Here is a 20,200-nt window from a genome sequence, read left to right as displayed (position 1 = left end):
TATCTGATTCTTAATTTTAGCTCTCGATTAAATCACCCAAGGAACCTTAAAGATCTCCACAGGGAGCTGGGGTGCAGGCTCAGCGTGGAGCATTTGCCTGGCACACGTGAGGCCCGGGTTTGTCTCAGCAGCCCGAAGGCTCTTTACTACGTATGGTGTTTGACGCAAGCCTTGTAGGGTTTGTGTCAGTGACCACCCATTGCTCTCATATCAGTTCTAAAGAAACAGGATTTACCTTGGCGCCTCCCAACATACTGCCTTCTCTTTGCCCTTCTCTCTGGGAGGTGTGGTCATATGACAATGGTCAACAGCAAATGAGGACAGGTGCCCCATGGCTGCTGCTGACACACTTTGCATCACTGTGACCTCCTCTGTGTCCTGTGGCTGGAAGAAGGCTGGGACGCTGTGGGCAGAATTGCCGGTGGCCGGTGCTGTGTTCAGACACCAGAAAAAGAATTGCTACCTTATTTAAGCTGCTGGAAGATAAAACAAAGCCACTCCATGCTCAGGAGGCAGGCTGTGTCCCAGATAAAATTAGGACTTCTGGTGTAGGACCTGGACACCAGTGTGGTGTGTGTGTGTGTGTGTGTGTGTGTGTGTGTGTGTGTGTGTGTGGACTCATATATGCTAGGCAAATGCTAAACTCTGAGCACACCCCCAGTGTTGTTGTTGTGGTGGTGGTGGTGGTGGTATGTGTGTTTGTGTGTCTCAGGGGTGAGTGCCGACATGCCTCTTCCTGCTCAAGTGCTGGCAGTTAAGGTTGAAGAGGAGGGCATCTTGTTGCAGACAGAGGGCGCTCCAGGCCGAGGACAAGCCTTCCTTGGACCTGGCCTGTCTGTCCCGGGCGCTCTGTTTATCTCCATGGTCACGGAACAGAGGCACACCCACCCTGTCCCCAGGCTGTACGCATTTCGGAAAGGGGCCCAGTTAAGTCCCCTGTGGGGAGGGCAGTGCCTAATCTGGACACACACCAGCTCTGAGGGCCAGGCCCCTAGCCCACACCTGTCAGGAACATTCCAGACACCTCAGCCTGTCCAGCCTTCCTCTCAAGACGCAGCAGCTGTAGCTTAGGGCGTGGCCTGCACTGCAAGGCCCTCAGCCTCATCCTGCACGTCCAGCTAGAGGCCTCATGAGAGAGACTTTTACTATTTGCCTAAATCTCATGGTTCTTGGGGACAGTGTCTGACTGGGTAGCCCAGGCCAGTGTCAGATTTGTGACCTTTCTACCTCAGTCAGCCTCCTAAAAACAGGGATCAGAGGCCTGTGTTTTCACACTTAGTGCTCCCAGTGTATTTTGATGCTAGATTTTATTGATTGGTTGATGATTGATTGATTGATTGTCTTTGAGACAGGGTCTCACTACGTAGCTCTGGCTGTCCTGGAACCACAACCCAGCTCTTTTTTTTTTTTTTTTTTTTTTTTTTTTAATTAAAAATAATTCTGTGCACGAGGTGTGGGGGGAATTGTGCATGTGAACCCATAGAAACCAGAGACTTTGGCTTCATTGAGCTGGAGTTATAGGCAGTTGTGAGTTACCAGCGTGGGTGCTGGGAATTGAACTCTGGACCTTTGGAAGAACAGTACTCATTCTTAACTGTTAAGCCATCTCTACAGCCCTAGATTTCATTTTTGAGGGTACTTTGTCTGAGAGATCTATTTTAGGTGACTTTAGTGAGATTCAAGGTTTATTTCTGTGGGCTAACCATAGCCAGAGTGGGCCTCCCTTGACCTGATCAATCTGGCCGAGGGCTCTATCTGCCTGGAGTTTGTGGGCATCCTCTGCATTTTCCCGTGTCTCTCCCCTTCCATGTCTCACCTCGTCTCTGACATTGAAGCTGCCAGAACTCTCCATTATCCCCCATGTACCTGGGCTGGTCAGTCACACACCTTGTCTGGCTCCAGCCTGCTTTCCAGCCATTGCTGACCCCTCCCTTCACCTCTTCCTGGCACCCCTCTAAGCACTGAGCTCCCCCAAATACCCAGACTTGGGTTTCTCCTTCCTGTTCACATGCGGTCCCAAGTAGAGCACTGGCTTCCACTGTGCACCACCGGAGGACAGATCCCCTCCCCTGCGTGCCCTAAGTAGCAAGTCCACCCTCAGTGAGCGACACCAGCTCCAACACCTTCAGTGAGTGACACCAGCTCCAGCACCTTCAGTGAGTGACACTGTACCCTCATCGACACCAGCTCCAGTACCCTCATCGACACCAGCTCCAGCACCCTCAGTGACACCAGCACCAGCTCCAGCACCCTCAGCGACACCAGCTCCAGTTTGTGTAACCCAGTGCTCAGCACGTTTGCCTCCCTAGGGTAAGGCCGTGCGTTTGAGTCCTCCCAATGCTTCTGCAGCTAAGAAATGCTCAGTAGTTGCTGAATGAATGGACTCTCTTGACAAGCCTGGATCTTGAGCAGGGATATTACCCTTAGAGACCAGTCACATTCATGGTTCTGCTCCGGGATCACGAAGCCAGGGGGCCGCAGGGGCCACCAGAGTCAGTGGGGCTGGACAGCCTGGCCTTGGCTTCTACCTTTTCAGAAATGCTTGGCTCTGTGGGGCTGGCCTTCTTGGCTGGAGCAGAAACCAATCCCCCTCCTAGAGGCTCCCATGGAATGCCTTAGATGTGGGCTTAAGAGCCAAGATGGGCGGGGCTTGGCTGCAGATGGACAGCTGGGGCTCTGAACCCCCACTCAGCCCAGATCTGAGTTGGAAGCAGACCTCCCACTGTGGCCAGCCACTGGCACATAGGATTGCCTTGGTCTCCACAGCACCTCGGTCTTGGTGCCCAGCACATTGCCCCGTGCTCGGCTTTGAAAGCATGCCAGCTGGAACTGGCCAGCCTGGAGGCCAGCTCCCTGGAGATATCTCCTGCCTGCATGCTTCCCATCCTCAACTCCTCAGCACTGTGTGCTTTAAGTTAAAAAAAAAAAAAAAAAAAAAAAAAAAAAGAGTTTACCTATTGATCTCTTGCTCTGTGGCTACTGGAAGGATTCCTGCATTTGAATCCTGGTCCACTTTGGTTGTGTGACCTTAGATAAGGCTCAAACAGGACATGAGTTCTGGGTCTGTGTAAAGCGGGCCCCAGCAAGATGCTACCCCCTTTCTTCTGTTTTTGGACCATGGGCTTTTCATCGTCTAGCTCCCATGCCACATCTTCCTGAGAAGCTTTCCTGGACATCAGTCCTGGACAGCCATTACCTTCCCTCCCCGTCCGTTTTGATCTGAGCAGGACCATGAATTTACTTCTCTGTGTCCAGTCCTCCCTGGGCTGAGCGTTCCTTGATGGTGAGACCCTGAAGGGCCTGGGAAGGCTATGCTGATGGTAAATATTGTTGAACCCCTTCCTTATCCACTAGCATGCCTGGCAATTGGCCTAAGACCCTGTGAACAGGGACTCCACTCTGTGGACAGCGTGACTCCTTCTAGGAAGTGGCCACTATTACCCCGTCTCCACCACCTTGCTCAGGGGAACCCTCACAGCTGTGAGGCTTCTGGGGTTCTGGTGTGCTTCTGGAAATGTCTCCTGCTTTCCTAGCTCTTTCCATTTTTCTCTCTTTTAAAAACATGATCCTCTTGCCTCAGCCTCCTGAGTGCTGGGATTGCAGGCATGTGCAACCGTGCCTGGCAATTTCCCAGCTCTTGTCAAGTTCTGAGGACTTCCTCTGTGGGACATTAAACTCTTAGCATGCATCAACTGGATAAGGGATCTTCAGTCCATTGTATGGGCAGGAGGTGAAGGCACACCGGATCCGGGAAGGTTACATCATCCGGGACGGTTACGTCATACACCTGAGGCCACACTCTGACTCAGCGGAGGGCATGCTGGGCCTGACTTTAGGCTCACACTCTAGATCTGAGCCTGCTCTCCCAGCAGGGTCCGGCCCTCCCACCTCTCCTCCCTAGCTCTCCATCCTCCCAGACAGTCACTAGTGCTGAAGATGCTCAGCTCAGAGCAGCTGCCTTTTCACACCACCAGAATCATATTTTTACAAGGGCTGGCTCTCCAGGGGGCCAGTCTTCCAGGCCCAGCCCGGCTGGAAGGTGACTAAGAATAACCAAGGCCTGAGGTGGCCTGAGGCTCCCAGGCAGCTGTCGTTGCTCTGTGTGTAGGGTGGGCAGAGCTCAGAGTCTGTGGGCTGTGGCCTTGCTGAGACAGAGGAAGCTTGGGTGAAGATGGAGGACCACAAAGACCTCCGAGCGAGAGGGGCGGAGTGTGAACACTCTGTCTCCAGCCCCAGGAGCTTACCAGGTGACCTGGAATGGAGGCGAGCCCTGGACAGTGCAGGTCAGCAGTACAGTGGTGTGCTCCCAGACGGCATGCGAGCGAAGCGGGATCCAGAACCAGGGGCCGCGGCCAGAGCACAGCTCAATCAGCTCCTTGGCCTCGCGGACCTTCTCCTCTGTCTGGAGGTGAAGGGGTGTGTGACTCCTAGGGGCCAGGGATGGGTTTCCCACCATGTTGCCACCCCCCAGCCCCAGCATTCAGACTGGCTGAGCCCTCATCCACTCCACCTTGAGGCAGTGTTGCTCAGTGGGCAGGAAATGTGCTCTAGGACCAGCTATGGGATCACAGGCAGAGCCTTATTCTCCTTGCCTGTGAAATGAGGATGATGAGGATATTTACTTGCTTGCCCCCTCCCTGGGGGTTGTAATTGGGAGTAAGTGAGTCAATCCATGAAAAACACTGTATGTTATGTAAAGAAGCTGCCTGAAGTCTGACCTGGACAGCGGGTAGGGAAGGGACATCGGACTCTGCACAATTGTGAAGGTCATACATTCACTGAGAAGTCACTACAAATCTAAGCTCATTTAATTTCTACCTCAGCCCAGAGCTGTTACAGCCACACCCGAGTCACAGGCGGGAAACTGAGGATCAAAAACAGCCTGACCCTTTCCCAGGTTACACAGCCAAGTGCAGGGGTATTGAGATTGGAACCCAGGACCTGAGTCCTTTCTTTTGAGAAGGGGTGAGAGTGAGGATAGGGCTTGTGGTGGGTGTTAGATCCAAGGCTGGCGGGAAGGGGGACCCCAGTGCCTCACCCGTTGACGCAGGGCCCTCCAGTCACGTCTCTGGCGCAGCAGCCTCTGGGTCCGGAGGAAGGCCATCTCCATCCGCTCCAAGTCATTGCCAAAGCCCACGCGCCTCTGTCCACGCTCCTCCAGCTCTACTGTGGTGGTCTGGCGTCTCAGCTTAGCTTCCCTGCAGGGTCAGGACTCAGACAGGGTCCGTGGAGGCTGGAGCAGTTGTACCCCGACCCCCACATGCTAGTGGTCCTTGGGAGTGTGCTTTAGGACCAAGCACAGCCTTGCATCCTCTTCTGCCTGCAGACACCTTGGAAGGGGACTGGGGATTCAGCTCAGTTGGTAGAGTGCTTGCCTCAAATGCACAGAGCCTTGGGTTTGATCTACAGAACCACATAAACCAGATGTGGTGGTACATGCTTATAGTCCCGGAACTCAGGACCAAAAGTTCAAGACCACCATTGGCTACATAGTAAGTTTGAGCCAGCCTAGGCTACATAAAACCTTGTCTCAAAAAAGTTTGTATGTGCTGGGCGGTGATGGCGCACGCCTTTAATCCCAGCACTTGGGAGGTAGAGCCAGGAGGATCTCTGTGAGTTCGAGGCCAGCCTGGTCTCCAAAGCGAGTTCCAGGAAAGGCACAAAGCTACACAGAGAAACCCTGTCTCAAAAAAAAAAAAAAAAAAAACAAAAAAACAAAAAAAAAGTTTGTATGTAAATGTGTATATGTGTGGGGACCTGCTAACCAACAGAATTTAATAAGCATGTAGTTGTGAATGGAATGTTTGAGGCTGCTCAACAAACACTGGCTGATTTATTATTATTATTATTATTATTATTATTATTATTATTATTATTTTGAGACAGAGTTTCTCTGTGTAGCCCTTGGCTGTCCTGGAACTTGTTTAGTAGACCAGGCTGGCCTCAGACTCACAGAGATCTTCCTGCCTCTGCCTCCTGAGTGCTGGGGTTAAAGATGTGTATCACCATGCCTGGCTTCGTTGGCTGATTTTTGCTGTGTCCAAGTGGACACGTGTTCCTCTCCCCATTTCATAGGGCAGGAAACTGAGGTCCAGTGATTGGCTTAAGGACAGCAGGACTGTGTCCCAGACCTCTAAGCTCAGGGCCCTTCCCTAAGCTATGGTACCTCTGGAGAGGCATTCAGGGACCTTCCATTCCTTGTGTGAGACTTGCAATCGTTACCAGCTCTGTAATCCATGGCTAATCCCTCTCTTACTTTGGGTAATGAGGATAGCTGCTCAGGGACAGTCCTTTCCTGCTGTGGGGACTCTTCGGGTGTGTGTGTGTGTTGTGTGTGTGTGTGTGTGTGTGTGTGTGTGTGTGTGAAGCTGGGTGTGGAGAAAGTGGCTGGTTTGCACCCTGCCCAGCCCTTCTCCTCCAAAGGGACTTCGGACAGGTCCACTGTGTATCAGTGGGAGCCCAGTGGTGAGGTAGGGAACAGGGGACCAGGGACCAGGGTCAAGACAAGACAGCCTTTCCTCACCCAGGGACAGACATGTGACTTACCAGGACAACTCTGAGGAGGCTGTCAGGGCCAGGGCAGCAGCCAGGGCATAGTCTTCAGAGCTGAACTGCTGTTCCTTCTCACTGCCAGGAGAAAGGGAGGTCACTGCTCTTGGGGGACTGCCTGGGGTTCCTGAGACCATGGCTATGCATTAGGGTACCAGCAGGCACCCCCTGAGCTCCCTTCTCATACTGAACCTCCCTCTTCATTCTGGGGTCTCAGAGAGCAGAGGTGTTTGCCCACCCCAGACAGGTTCCGGAGGACATGCTGTGCCTCCTGTTAGGGTCTGGATCTGAGGTATCCACTAAAGGACTTGTGTTGAAATCGCAGTCCTCAGCTGGCAGATTTACTCATTGAGAAGTGACTGGACCACAGGGCTGTGTGCTCATCAGTCAATGACTCCCCTGATGGGTTCAGTTCGAGGGTTTTATTGGGAGCAGAAGAAACATCCAGAGGTGAACCTTGGTTAGAGGAAGTAGGTCTTGGGGGCTTTGTCATGTCCCAGGCTCCTCCCTCCTTTCCTTGTTCCTCCCTACACTGTTACGATTGCTCTGCCTCACCTCAGGCTCAAAGCAGTGGAGTCAAGACTGGAATGCACCCCATAAATGGCTAGCCCCCCTAAAAAACCCAAAACAACCCCCCACTCCTAATGTGTTTTTCTCAGTGTTTTGACATGGTGACAAAAAGTCGCAACACACTCCCCCATCAGCCCGTGTCTCATCTCAGACAGGCTCTACAGACAGCTGGGCTATGCTTCAAGCTGGGGTCCTGGGGCAGGGAGGGGCCAGGGATGGGTGCTCCCACCTGCTGCGGTAGGTCCTCCTCTGCACGGAAGAGCCCATATGCAGGCTGTGCTGTCGCTCTTCTTTCTGCTCCTCCTCCTGCCTGTGTTCCAGCCTGTGCACCTGCACAGCCTGGGAGGCTTGGGGCTCCCCGGCATTTTCGGGACTGTGGGGCAGAGTCATGGCTGCGAATGCAGCAACCTGTCAAGGCCAAGGTGTATGGTCATCCCACCAGGCATCCTCTTTCCCTAGAGCTGTGGTTCTCAACCTTCCTAACGCTGTGACCCTTCAATACAATTCCTCATGATGTGGTGACCCCCCCAACCATAAAATTATTTCATTACTACTTCATTACATTATAACTATAATTTTGTTACTGTTACGAATTGGAATATAAATATCTGTTATGTGACCCCCCCCAAGGTGTCGCGACCCACAGTTTGAGAACCGCTGCTCTAGAGGAACATAGGAACTGAAGCCTGAGAAGGTGAGGGACCAAGGTGATCAAGGCAGGCACAGAGAGAGCCTGGCTTCTCTAAGGTCCCATGTGCCTTGGCAGTGGGTGAGCAGAACCCCACTGAGGAGCGGAGTCCTGGCTGTCAGCCACAGTCCTGTCCCATTCATCCCCTTCATTGGCTTTCTAGATGATGAGTTGTAGTAGGACAGGCCCATAGGGTCAAGGAAATTGGCTCAGACCAGTTGTCAAGGCATGCACATAAGTACTCCTTAAGAGCCAACCTGGAGTCTGCCTGAGAACCTAGCAACAGTCAATGTCAGAGTCCCTGGTCACTGTCAGAGATCCTGGTTGCTGACAGAGTTTCTGATTGTGCAGAGTCTGCCTGAGGACCTAGCAACAGTCGATGTCAGAGTTCCTGATTGATGTCAGAGTTCCTGATCGTGCCCAGCCAATGAGGGACAACCACACAGACTGGGCACTGGGAGGAGGGTATATAAGGCCTTCCCTGTTATTGAATAAATGAGTTCATTATTTGCTTTCAACAGACTCCCGGTGTCTGTGTCGTTGATGCCACGCCTTCTCACCCCCTCCCCCAAGGAAGCCATTGGAATCCAAGCAACATTGAGTGACAGCATGATGCTGTCCAAGGCTGGGTCTAGGTCCAGAACGGGCAAGTGTCTCATCTTGAGTCCTACCCTGTGCCTTTGAACTACAGGTTTCTTCACCCCAGCCACTCTTCCAAGACCAATCTGAAGGTGCCGTGTGGACACATGATGCAGAGACTGTGGGTCTGTGACTGGGTGCAATCCCACGACCCTTGTTCCTCTTCCTGCTTCCAAGTGTGTGCCCTTGGACTTTATAACTTGGCTTCCTCATCTGTAAAATGTACCCACCACACTCCTGGGACAGGGGCTCAAAAGGGTTAATTGAAAGCCTGGAGAAGTAAGTCCCATCCTAGTGTCAGGCATGGCCACCATCTTCCTTAGAAGCCTTGTAAAAACATAGCAGGCCTTCTAGAACTTTCTCTCCTTTACTCCTATTGGTGTTATAAATCTCTACCCTACAATTTGGTCCTGATTAAGAAAGTGCCCCCTCTTACTGATTATTTCGTATCTGTATGTAGGTCTTATGTGACTCGATGGTGGTGGGGCTCAGGCTGCTGAGGGTTAGTCAATGGGCCTGCGTTTCTTCCACTTCATTAAGGTCTGGTTTCTGTGCTGCCCACAGCTGTGACCATCAGGGAAGACAGTGGCTTGCTGTAGCCTGCAGCCATTAAGGACTGTTCTAAAAGCTCTCCTGGCTCCTAAGTGTCTCAGCAGAGCCAAAGGACAGTTGCCCACTTAGGCTGGCTCTGGCATCTCCTGGATAGGAAAAATCTATACACCCAGAGAGCTAGTCAGATCTGCCCATCGCACACTTCTTCCTCAGTTACAAGGGTTGCCCTGGGGAGCGAGGCTCCACTGATGTCCTGGGACACTGGCCACGACCCCCACAGCAAGGGTTCGTGTGCTCTGACGTCATCACTGGCTCTCTCCTGATACTCTGCCCTGAGGAACACAGTGGCCCACTGGCACTCAGCCTCCAGACCCCCTCCTCTGCGGTGAGCCATGGATGCTTTTTAAAGCGCTGACTGAAGTATGGGATTAAAGCAGGGAACAGGTTCGTGGCCTCCATTGCCCTTTGTGAGGAGCTGTATTGGCTGGGCTGGAGTGGATGTATCCTGCCCAGTGGGTCGGCACAGGCCGGGACATGCAGTGGCTTCCTAGCTCTCTGGAGGGCTGTGATGATCTGGCCTGGTTAGTGGAGGCTGTTCCTTTCCCAGCAGAGCCCCACGTCCCCATCCCCTGTGCCTGATGAACCTGGTGGCCCTAGGATTTGGGACTGCAGGGTTTGGGTTTGAACAACCAGGACTCAGCCGGCATACTGCATGCCCTGCTGGGTCTGTCAGCTCTGAGCTCCCTGACTGGCTGCCTCATGCAGCCAAGGCTCCGGTTCCAAGTGTCCCCCCAAGGGCCTTTCTTTTCTTTATTTTTAGCTTTACTATCAAGGAGGACTCAGACCAGAAGACTCAGAGGACCCAGAGCTACGACAGTGAAATGAGGCATAGAGTTCTGGGATTCCCTGTTTTCACTTGGGGTGCTAGCAAGCTCAAATCTCCCAAGCCCCTTTCCCAATATATTTACATATATATACACACAATAAACACACACCTACCCTATAGCACACACACACACACACACACACACACACACACACACACACACATACCCACACACACACAAAATAGATACACACATTCATATACACATATCTCCCACACTATACTATAGACACACACCATAGTCACACAAATACTACCCCTCACTACATGATACACACACAGCATGAACACATACACACATTATAGACATACATGTAAACCTATGCATAGACCACCTCCCACATCATATACTCATACACAAACCCACATACCATAGACACACATACACCACAGATATGTACACTACACATACACTGTATACAACCCCCACATAGGTCGTTCCCTGTGGAAAGAGACTTGGGGTCTCTCTCAGCAGGGCTCTCTCAGACCCTGATCCCTGTGTGTGACTCACAGAAACAGCGGTGTCCACGCAAATGTCTCCAGGACAGGAAGAAGGTCCCTGGTCTCTTCCTGCCCTCAGCTCAGTGAGGACGGGTGAAGAATGTGATCTTGGAGCCCTGCACCGTCTTAAATATAGCAGCGCTGAGACAGTGTGATGACAATGGATGGGAAGTATGGTGAGGGTGGAGGCAGAGGGGAGGGCCGTGCCTTCCTGCCAGCGCTGCTGGGCAGCAGCAACAGGTGGGGTGGCCCCCACTACTCACGCTGCTCCTCCCCCACCTCTAGCCTTTCCACCCCACCCCATTCCCTGCCTAGAGGGAACAGTAACGCCTAGAGCTCCAGCCTGGTTTGGGGAAGGCGGACACGCTGTGTTCCTAGCTATAGAAGTTTGTTCTCAATTCTCCTTCCAGCTGCAGGGTACCTTGGGGACGGCTTTCAGCTTCCCTGATCTGAATTCCTTCTTGAAAGACAGAGACAGCGTGCCGGGGTACCGAGCTCCATGTAGATATGTGACCCGAATGTGAAAACTCTGATTCCCTCGGCTAAGGCAGAAATGTGTGGCTTTTTCTGGTCCGTCAATCTAGCAGTTACTGGCCCGGCTCCTGGTTTGCCCACGGTTGTATGTGGCGGGTGAGGCAGGCCCAGGAGAGGAGTTGGGGAGCCATGAGGGAGGGACATGACCCTCCAGAGCATGAGCAGGTCTGGGAAGACGGTGCCAGCTTTAGGTTGGAGAACATGGCTTCTCTACGGGCCTCTTCACGGGACCACAGGCACCAGGGTATGTCACCGGCTGCTCTTCCTAGAACTTAGGAGGCTGTTCCCTGGGGAGAGGGCGTGAGTGGCACTGAGCTCTTCAGTCCTAATCTTAATCTCCTGCTGTACTTGCAAAGCCCTCTGTAAGCTTCCCTGATTCTGTCTCTTCCCCAGGCTGGTGTCATAGCAGCTCCCAGGGAGGATGCTGGAGTGCCTGGCTCCCACATCCTTTTCTTTAAACATTTTTTTTTTTCTTTTTAAAAAAATTTATGGCCGGGCGGTGGTGGCGCACGCCTTTAATCCCAGCACTCAGGAGGCAGAACCAGGCAGATCTCTGTGAGTTCGAGGCCAGCCTGGGCTACCAAGTGAGTTCCAGGAAAGGCGCAAAGCTACACAGAGAAACCCTGTCTCGAAAAACCAAAAAAAAAAATTTATGTGTACGAGTGTTTTACTTGAATGTATGTCTGTGTACCACACGCATGCCTGCTAACTACAGAGGCCAGAAGAGGGCATCAGCTCCCCTGGAACTGGAGAATACAGATGTAGCTGCCCTGTGGGTGCTGGGAATTGAACCCGGGTTCACTGGAGCCAGGGCTCAAACACTGAGAAATCATTTCAGCCTGACCATTTTTTTTTTTCGGTTGCTCTGACACAAGGTTGTTACTATTCTGAGACAAGGTGAGCCAGGCTCGTTTGTAACTGGCCATCTTCCTGCCTCAGTCTCCAAGTGCCATGGTTTTAAGTATGCACCATTCTGCCTCCTCCTCTCCTATCCTCCCATCTAGAAAGAGCTTCTTTGGGTCCACACACTTGCTGTGATGTCTAAGTGAGATGCACCTCTTCTCAGAAGAACACAGTCCTAAAATAGGCCCCTTTGTCCCTGCCCTCTGAGGCAGCCGGAAGGGACGAACTCAGACATATGCCAGAGTCAGGGGCACCTCAGACTGACTGTTCAGGATCCCGACCAGTCCCCTGGCTTTCTGGTTTAGCAAGTCACCTTTTTCTGGTTTATCTATACTCCAGGGGACAGTAATGGCTGCTTCATGGTCTGTCTGCAGGGCATGGTGGTACAGACCTGTAATCTCAGCATTCAGGAGGCTGAGGCAGATGGACCCAGGCATCCAGACCCAGCCTGGGCTACACAGTGAGACCTTGTCTCCAACTGGACCCTTTAATAGAAAGGATCCCGGCAGACTCCTCAGCTTCCCCCACAGCACCAGACATACCGTAGATGGTTGACAAATGAGGGCTCTACTGGTCTCTCCTGAACTCTGGGGACATTGAAGGCCTTGTCTCACTACTCCCCCATCCATCTGGACATGGGGTCCATTCCCCTGTCTCCCTCAGCCGATCATGCATGGTGATGCAGCCCCAATCACTTGGTCCTTTGTAAGTGTAGCCAACCCTGAGACGGGAAACAGAGTGGCAGGAAGATGATTTCAGTTACACAGCTCTCGGCCTCGATGCTGGTCATAGGAACCTCTATTCACTAACGAGGGAGACCTGGCCTCTGAGGGGCCTTGACCTCTTGTCTGTGTTTTTAGTTCATTGTTAAATCTTGAGATAAGTCTCACTCTGTAGCTGAGGCTGGCCTCAAATCCATGATTCTCCTGCCCTAGCACCTTGAGTGCTGGGATTACAAGCATGTGCTATCGTGCTCAGCCTTCAGCTTCTTTCCTGAGCCTCAGTTTCCTTAATTGTAGACTGGGAAAGGTTTTTAGATAGCAGGAACACTGACTTGTTCCATTCTCTCTGTCCTTAGCCCCAAGGAAATAATAATGCCTGGAGTACAGGCGGGCCCTCAACTTGTCTTTAAAAATGAATGGAAAGCTAGGTACATGCCAATAATCATACCACTTTGGAGGTCAAGGCAGGAGGATCAGGAGTTCAAGACTAGCCTCAACTACATAGCAAATTTGAGGTCAACCTGGGCTACATGAGACCCTGTCTCAAATCAAAGCTAATTAATCAATTAATAGAAAACAAAAAAATGAGTGGATAAATACTGTCTCAGTCTATTTGACCTGGTATACACTAGGTCATTTAAAAAGGATAGACATTTATTTCTCATAGTTCTGAAGGTATGAAAGTTCAAGGTCAAGTTTCATTTTCCATGTGTCTTAAGTTGGGTTACTGTTGCTGTGGTGAAACACCACAACCAAAAACAAGCTGGGGAGAAAAGTGTTTATCCGGCTTACACTTCCACATTGTAGTCCACCATTGAAGGAAGTTGGGACAGGAACTCAAACAGGCAGGAACCTGGAGGCAGGCGCTGATGCAGAGGCCATGGAGGGGTGCTGCTCACTGGCTTGTTCCTCATGGCTTGCTCAGCCTGCTTCCTTATAGGACCCAGGGCCACCAACTTATCTGGGCATTCCCTCACCAATCACTAGTTAAGAACATGCTCTGCGGGCTTGCCTACAGCCTGATCTCATGGAGGCCTTTTCTTAATTGAGGCTCCCTCCGCTCAGATGACTTTAGCGTGTGTCAAGTTGCCATAAAACCAGCCAGTGTAGCATGTCTCAGATTCTTCTTGCTGTGTCTTCATGTGACAGAAGAGCTGTAGGGGTTAGGACGTGCCCACCGACCCCTCATCAGGACCTAATCAGGTTGTAAAGTTCCCGGCTCTTGACCCAGCTGCATAAGGGGTCAGTGCCAGCCTGTGAGGGCTTCCGGAGATGCTTCAGTGGGTAAAGTGCTGGATGAACACACACGAACACCTGAGTAGGGCATGGGCCTGTAATTCCAGCACTGGGAGGCAGACACAGGAGGAGCCTCGCTGGCCAGCCAGTCTAGCTAATCAGCGAGCTCCAGGTTCAATGAGAGACTCGAAGAAATTAAGGTAGGGAGTGATTGAAGAAGACACCAATGTGACTTCTGGCCTTCTCACATTTGCATGTGCCCCCCCCCACATGTATGCACTCATGCATGCAACACACACACACACACACACACACACACACATACACACTTTTTTTTTGGGGGGGGCACCAACGTTCAGACCACAGTCACCTATCTTGCAGAATAGTTGCAAGACTAAATTGTGATCAAAACACAAGAAATGCATTTTTGCTTGGTTCTGTATCCCACATCTATTTCCATCTTTCTCCTCTTTCTTTCTCCCTTTTATTTGTCTGGAGCTCTGTCACCTCTGTCAACAACTCAGTCTACAACCATTTCTTGTTGGTTTGTTTTGTTTTCAGAGAGCAACTGTCCATGGCCGACGGCACTAACTTCTGGTTGCTGTGGAGAATTGCCTACCTAGATGCCTCCTTCCTCCTGGTCCACGGAGATTCTGGATCTACTCCAGTCTCCAGAGCAGGCTGAGTGTGTGGGCTGGGGCTTCAGAGCTCTGATTCTCAGCGCAGACAGGATGGGAAGCAAACAGGACTCCCTCTGGTCATTCCTGTCTCAGTGCACTGTTTCTGCTCCACTGTCTGGAAGGTGGGGAGGCACAGGAAGAAATGGTCACAGCCTCTTGCTCAGGCTGACCCTGACTCAGCAGGGACACAGAAGGACCTGACCTTTTAGAAACTTGCAGAAGTTTAGCCTTATTTCGGGACAGAAACCCAGGCAAGTCCTGTCTGTTCACAGAGCTGAGGGCTTGGAGGTTAAGGGTTTTAATCACCCCAGCCTTGCTGTCCTGTGATGGGCTGTTGGAGGATTGTAAATTGAGGCTGTGGATGGAGACACTGTTACTTTAATTTGCTTGAGGGGAAACCTCACAAGAGTTTGTTAAAAATATAAATTCTTGGGGCTGGAGAGATGGCTCAGCGGTTAAGAGCACTGGCTGTTTTTCCAGTGGTCCTGAGTTCAATTCCCAGCAACCATATGGTGGCTCACAACCATCTGTAATGAGATCTGGTGCCCTCTTCTGGCCTGAAGGGACACATGCAGGCAGAACACTGTATACGTAATAAATAAATCATATATATATATATATATATATATATATATATATATATATATATATATAAATTCTTGGGCCTGCAAGATGGTTCATCGAGGTCAAGGCTCTTGCCAGGCCTGATGACCTGAGTTTGATCCTCAGAAACCACATGGTGGAAGGGGAGAACTGACTCCTGCATGGCCCGGGCACCCCTCAACACGCACGCAAAATAGATAAAACATAACAACACACACATTCTTAAGCCTGGCACGGTACTGCACACCTGTAATCCCAGTTCTTGGGAGACACAGGCCATGAGTTCATGAGGGCTGTCATGGGTTCAAAGCCGGCCTGATTACATAATGAAAGACAGGCCAACTGGGGTTACATAGCAAGACTCTGTCCCAAATACTGACAACAAAACGTGTATTCTCTGTCTCTCTGTCATCTGTCTGTGTCTGTCCGTCTGTCTGTCTCTCTCTCCCAGAGCAATGTTGGGAAATTATATTTTCAACGAACTCCTGTTAAAATTTGAGCCTAAATGCCTCCCATAGGCCCATGCGTCTGGATGCCAGGGCCCCATCAGGTGGTGCTGTTTTGGGGGGCATGGGATCTAGCTAGCATAAGTGGGTCTCTTAGAGGGGGCATATACCCTCTTCCTCGCTGCCTTGAGCTCTGTGCTTCCCGATTCAACAAGGCCTGGGCGTCTGTCGTCACCTCATTTTCACCACGAGAGAAGGAGCTGCTGTTCCCTCCAGCACACGCTCCCCGCCACGACAGAACATTTTTTCAGAATCCATGAGCCAAAGAAAAATTTCCTCTTTCTCTTTTTTGAGACAAGGTTTCATGTAGACCAGGTTGGCCTCAAACCTACTACATAGCTGAGGATGGCCTTGAACAACTTTTCTTCTTCCTCCTCCTCTTTTTGAGACAGTGTCTCACTATGTAGACCAGGCTAGCCTTTAATTCATAGAGCTCTGCCTGCCTCTGCCTCCTGAGTGCTGGGATTAAAGGTGGGAGCCATCACACCCAATCAGCATCGAACTTCTGATCCTCCTGCCTCTTCCCCTACATGCTGGGGTCACAGGTATGTGCCACCATGCCCTGTTTACGGGTGCTAGGGGGTTTGTGAGTGTTAAGTAAGCATGCTACCGACTGAGCCAAATCCCCAAGTTTTGTTGTTGTTGGCACAGTGTGTGTGTGAATGTGAGTGTGGTATGTGGTGAATGCACACATATGGGTGAGTGTGTGAATGTGAGTGTGGTATGTGGTGAATGCACTCATGTGGGTGTGTGAATGTGAGTGTGGTATGTGGTGAATGCACTCATGTGGGTGAGTGTGTGAATGTGAGTGTGGTATGTGGTGAATGCCCACATGTGGGTGAGTGTGTGAATGTGAGTGTGGTATGTGGTGAATGCCCACATGTGGGTGAGTGTGTGAATGTGAGTGTGGTATGTGGTGAATGCACACATGTGGGTGAGTGTGTGAATGTGAGTGTGGTATGTGGTGAATGCCCACATGTGGGTGAGTGTGTGAATGTGAGTGTGGTATGTGGTGAATGCCCACATGTGGGTGAGTGTGTGAATGTGAGTGTGGTATGTGGTGAATGCCCACATGTGGGTGAGTGTGTGAATGTGAGTGTGGTATGTGGTGAATGCCCACATGTGGGTGAGTGTGTGAATGTGAGTGTGGTATGTGGTGAATGCCCACATGTGGGTGAGTGTGTGAATGTGAGTGTGGTATGTGGTGAATGCCCACATGTGGGTGAGTGTGTGAATGTGAGTGTGGTATGTGGTGAATGCCCACATGTGGGTGAGTGTGTGAATGTGAGTGTGGTATGTGGTGAATGCCCACATGTGGGTGAGTGTGTGAATGTGAGTGTGGTATGTGGTGAATGCCCACATGTGGGTGAGTGTGTGAATGTGAGTGTGGTATGTGGTGAATGCCCACATGTGGGTGAGTGTGTGAATGTGAGTGTGGTATGTGGTGAATGCACACATGTGGGTGAGTGTGTGAATGTGAGTGTGGTATGTGGTGAATGCACACATGTGGGTGAGTGTGCCCTGCCCACATGTATGCAGAACACAGAGGATAACATCAACCATCCTGCCCTGTCACTGGCTGTTTACTCCCTTCAGATAGAGCCTGTCATTGAACCTGGAGCTGGGCTAGCAGCCGGCAAGCCCCAGGGGTCCTTTGCTGTTTCCCTCTCCTGAGTCTGGGTTACCGGTCCACTCCTTTTTTCCCATGGGTCCTGGGGATTTGAACTCAGGCTCTCAGGATTGTGCAGCAAATGTTCTTACCTGCTGAGTTATCTAGGTCCTTAACTCTCAGTCCCAAGTTTTGAGAGGAGGAAAACTCACTTCTCTGAACCACATTTTCCTCCTTGGGAAGGACGGCACCGCAGTGCATCACGGAAGGAAGATTAGCAGGAGGACAGACGATGGAGACGGAAATGCACTAAGTGACAGGTCGGGTCCTTTCTCTCTCTCACCACAGCTGCTACAGTGAGTTCTCCTCATCTACGGTTTTGCTTTTCCTGGTTTCAGTTACCTTTAGTCAACAATATTACATGGAAATTTCCGGAAATAATTCATAAGTTTAAAACATCTCCCCCTCTTTCGTTTTTATTTTATGTGTATGGATGTTTTGCCTACATGCATGTCTGTGCTCCACATGCATGCCTGTGCTCCAGAGGTCAGGGGAGGGGGCTAGATCCCCTGAGACAGGAGTTATAGACAGTTGTGAGCCACCTTGTGGGTGCTGGGAATCGGGCCTGGGTCCTCTGAAAGAGCAGCCAGTGCTCTTAGCCACTGAGCCCCATAATCTATAAGTTTTATGTGGCCCCTTATTCCAATTGACATAAGATGTCATGCCATCCTCTTCCATCTGGCCATAGATGGGCACCATCCTGTGATCTGGTGTATTCACTCTCTATAGGCTACACACCCATCGCTCAGTCAGACTGGTTATTGGTAACTAAGTATTGTGTTCAAGTAACTTTTACTGTGCTTCCTACAGCTGCCATTCTATTCTGTGGTTTGGTGTCTCTTCAGGTGCCTAATTTACAGATTAAGATTTATCACAGGCACGTAACACACCAGAGCATCTGCAGGACTTGGACGCGCCTGTGGTTTCAAGCATCCTCTGGATATGACACTGTTATCTTCATACTTGCAAACCAGGCAACTACATTCCAAAAAAAAAGGACAGAAACATGTCATGATGTTTTAAGTAAGTTTACCATTTCGTGTTGGGATGCAGTCACGGCTTTCCTTGGCTGCATGCAGCTTGTGGGTTCCAGCTGGACAGGGGTCTGGGGTCTTGACTTGTCCCCGGAGGAAAAGGTTGGGGGAATGCTGTGGTCACTAGTCTCGTACTCCTGGTTCTGCCATTCCTTGTTAGGCAGGCGACTCGGAGACTCACCTTTCTCTGGGTGGGACAGGGCACCACAGGCAGAGCTGGAGACTTTCCAGGTTATGGGGTAGGGTAGGGCTCTCAGGAAAGCTAAGCTCACCTGAGACACTGTGGAACTTTGACAGCTTGCCTTCTAGCAGGATCCAGCCCAGCTATCGACCTGGGATGCCAGGGGAGGAGCGTGTGTCGTGATCCCTCAGAGGGGCCCTCAGAGGGGGGCCATGGGCTCCTCCTTAGACACTCCTGTTTCTCCCTCACTTCTGTTATGGTTGCTACACACATAGTTCTGGGAGCTGGCAGCCAGTTTATGGCCTTCCATAAAAGCGTCTCTGCAGCTCTGGTTGCACTGACCGAGTAAGAACAGGCCTATCATTCAGTGACTTTTCACTCTTAAACAAAGTGGAGGCAGTTAACCTTTGGCTGGAGATACTGGGTCAATGACCTTAGAGGGAGGTTAAATATTAATGATATATAGATAAGCGCCCCACCTGTCACTGTGTGTCATTAAGGGGGTGAAGTGGGGAAAAAAGGGGGAAACACAGGTGAGCACAGCGGAAGGGCCCGGTGCACTTCGGGAGGGCCACGATGACGCAGATGGAGTGTGGGGCTGTGTCTCAGAAATTTGGGGCAAGGTGGTGATGGGGAGGGCACTTATCTCTCAGGAGCCCTTTAGGGGCCCTTCCTTTTCTGTGTTCGGCCAGACTCAGCCCCCCAGAATTTCAACAGGGCAGAGAACATCCACTCTTGACACAGAAGACCCTGCATGTGAGGGTGGGCTCCATGGCAGGCCTTTGGATAGGCCCGGGCCTCAGCTTCCTCCTGTAAGGCCCATCTGAGATGGGAGTGGTATAATGGGAATGGCTTCCTGACAGCGGAGAGTAAAGGATGCTTCCTCTTCCTGGGTACAGGCACGGGGTCAGGGGCCTCAGGGGGCCAGGGTGGTACAGTACTGCCACTGTGTCATGAGATGGGGCAGACAGAGGCCTGGGGCTTCCTCCATGCCAAGAAGGCCCTGTGAGATGGCCTCTGTCCAAACAGCTTCCCCCCACAGTCTCAAAGAGAAGGCTCTCTGCCATGTGTTGCCTCTGGGCCTGTTTCCAGAAAGCCCTGTAGAGACTCCTCCTATCTGCCCTAGATAGCTCAGTCCTTGCCTGCAACAGTCTCTATCCCAGGAGAAAACGCCCATGAGCCAACATGAAAGGGAGGAGGCCCTCCTTGTGTTTCCAGACTTAAAAACAAACAAAACAAAAAACCCTCACAGTGGAAGACGGTGGCCGGGTATTGGACCCTGCCACAAAGCACCTCCCAGACATTAATGTCATCCTTGGTACCACCTCCTAAGACAAGTGTGATGATCCCTGTTTCATTAATGAGGGAGCTGAGGTCTTGAGCTAGCTAATTCACTTGCTTGATGTCATGCAGACGATAGACATGTGGAGAGGCCAGAATATGAGCCCGGACTTGCTGAGGCTCCAAAGCCTTTGGGTTCACGGTCCCACGCCCCGTTGAAATGCTTTTCTCTGGATCCCTGCCTGCAGAAAAGTTCTGTGCAGCACACCCCTCACCTTTTGATGGACTAACAGGCCATTCCAGGGTGAAGCCTCCCACAGAAGAGCAAAGAAGGGGCTTCTGGCAGGGAGTGAGCCCCGAGCCACACTCTGCCCTGAAGTTTTGCCATGGTGCTGCCTCCGGCCTTGGCAGAAGTGCCTGTTAGGCTGGGTCTCCTCGCTTCCAATCTAAGCTCCTTCAGAGAAGG

The 20,200-nt window shown here is 51.4% G+C and overlaps 1 protein-coding gene across 1 annotated transcript in view; it reads right to left on the bottom strand.

Annotated features, from left to right (window-relative positions):
• The window catches only part of Myom3 (myomesin 3), a 51,207-nt gene extending 43,698 nt beyond the window's left edge, over window positions 1-7,509 (bottom strand). Inside the window, exons 1-4 of the mRNA XM_059256192.1 lie at window positions 7,349-7,509; window positions 6,547-6,627; window positions 5,039-5,198; window positions 4,245-4,402 (exon numbers count right to left, since the gene is read on the bottom strand). Of these exons, the coding sequence (XP_059112175.1) occupies window positions 4,245-4,402; window positions 5,039-5,198; window positions 6,547-6,627; window positions 7,349-7,509 (560 nt within the window). The remainder of the gene's footprint in view (window positions 1-4,244; window positions 4,403-5,038; window positions 5,199-6,546; window positions 6,628-7,348) is intronic.
• Between the last annotated feature and the right edge of the window lie 12,691 nt (window positions 7,510-20,200).

Source organism: Peromyscus eremicus, chromosome 2 (genome assembly GCF_949786415.1).
Source record: "Peromyscus eremicus chromosome 2, PerEre_H2_v1, whole genome shotgun sequence".
In the NCBI taxonomy this organism is placed as follows: Eukaryota; Metazoa; Chordata; class Mammalia; order Rodentia; family Cricetidae; genus Peromyscus; species Peromyscus eremicus.
Note: the sequence above shows the minus strand (reverse complement) of the source record. Positions and strands in the feature narration are given on the sequence as shown.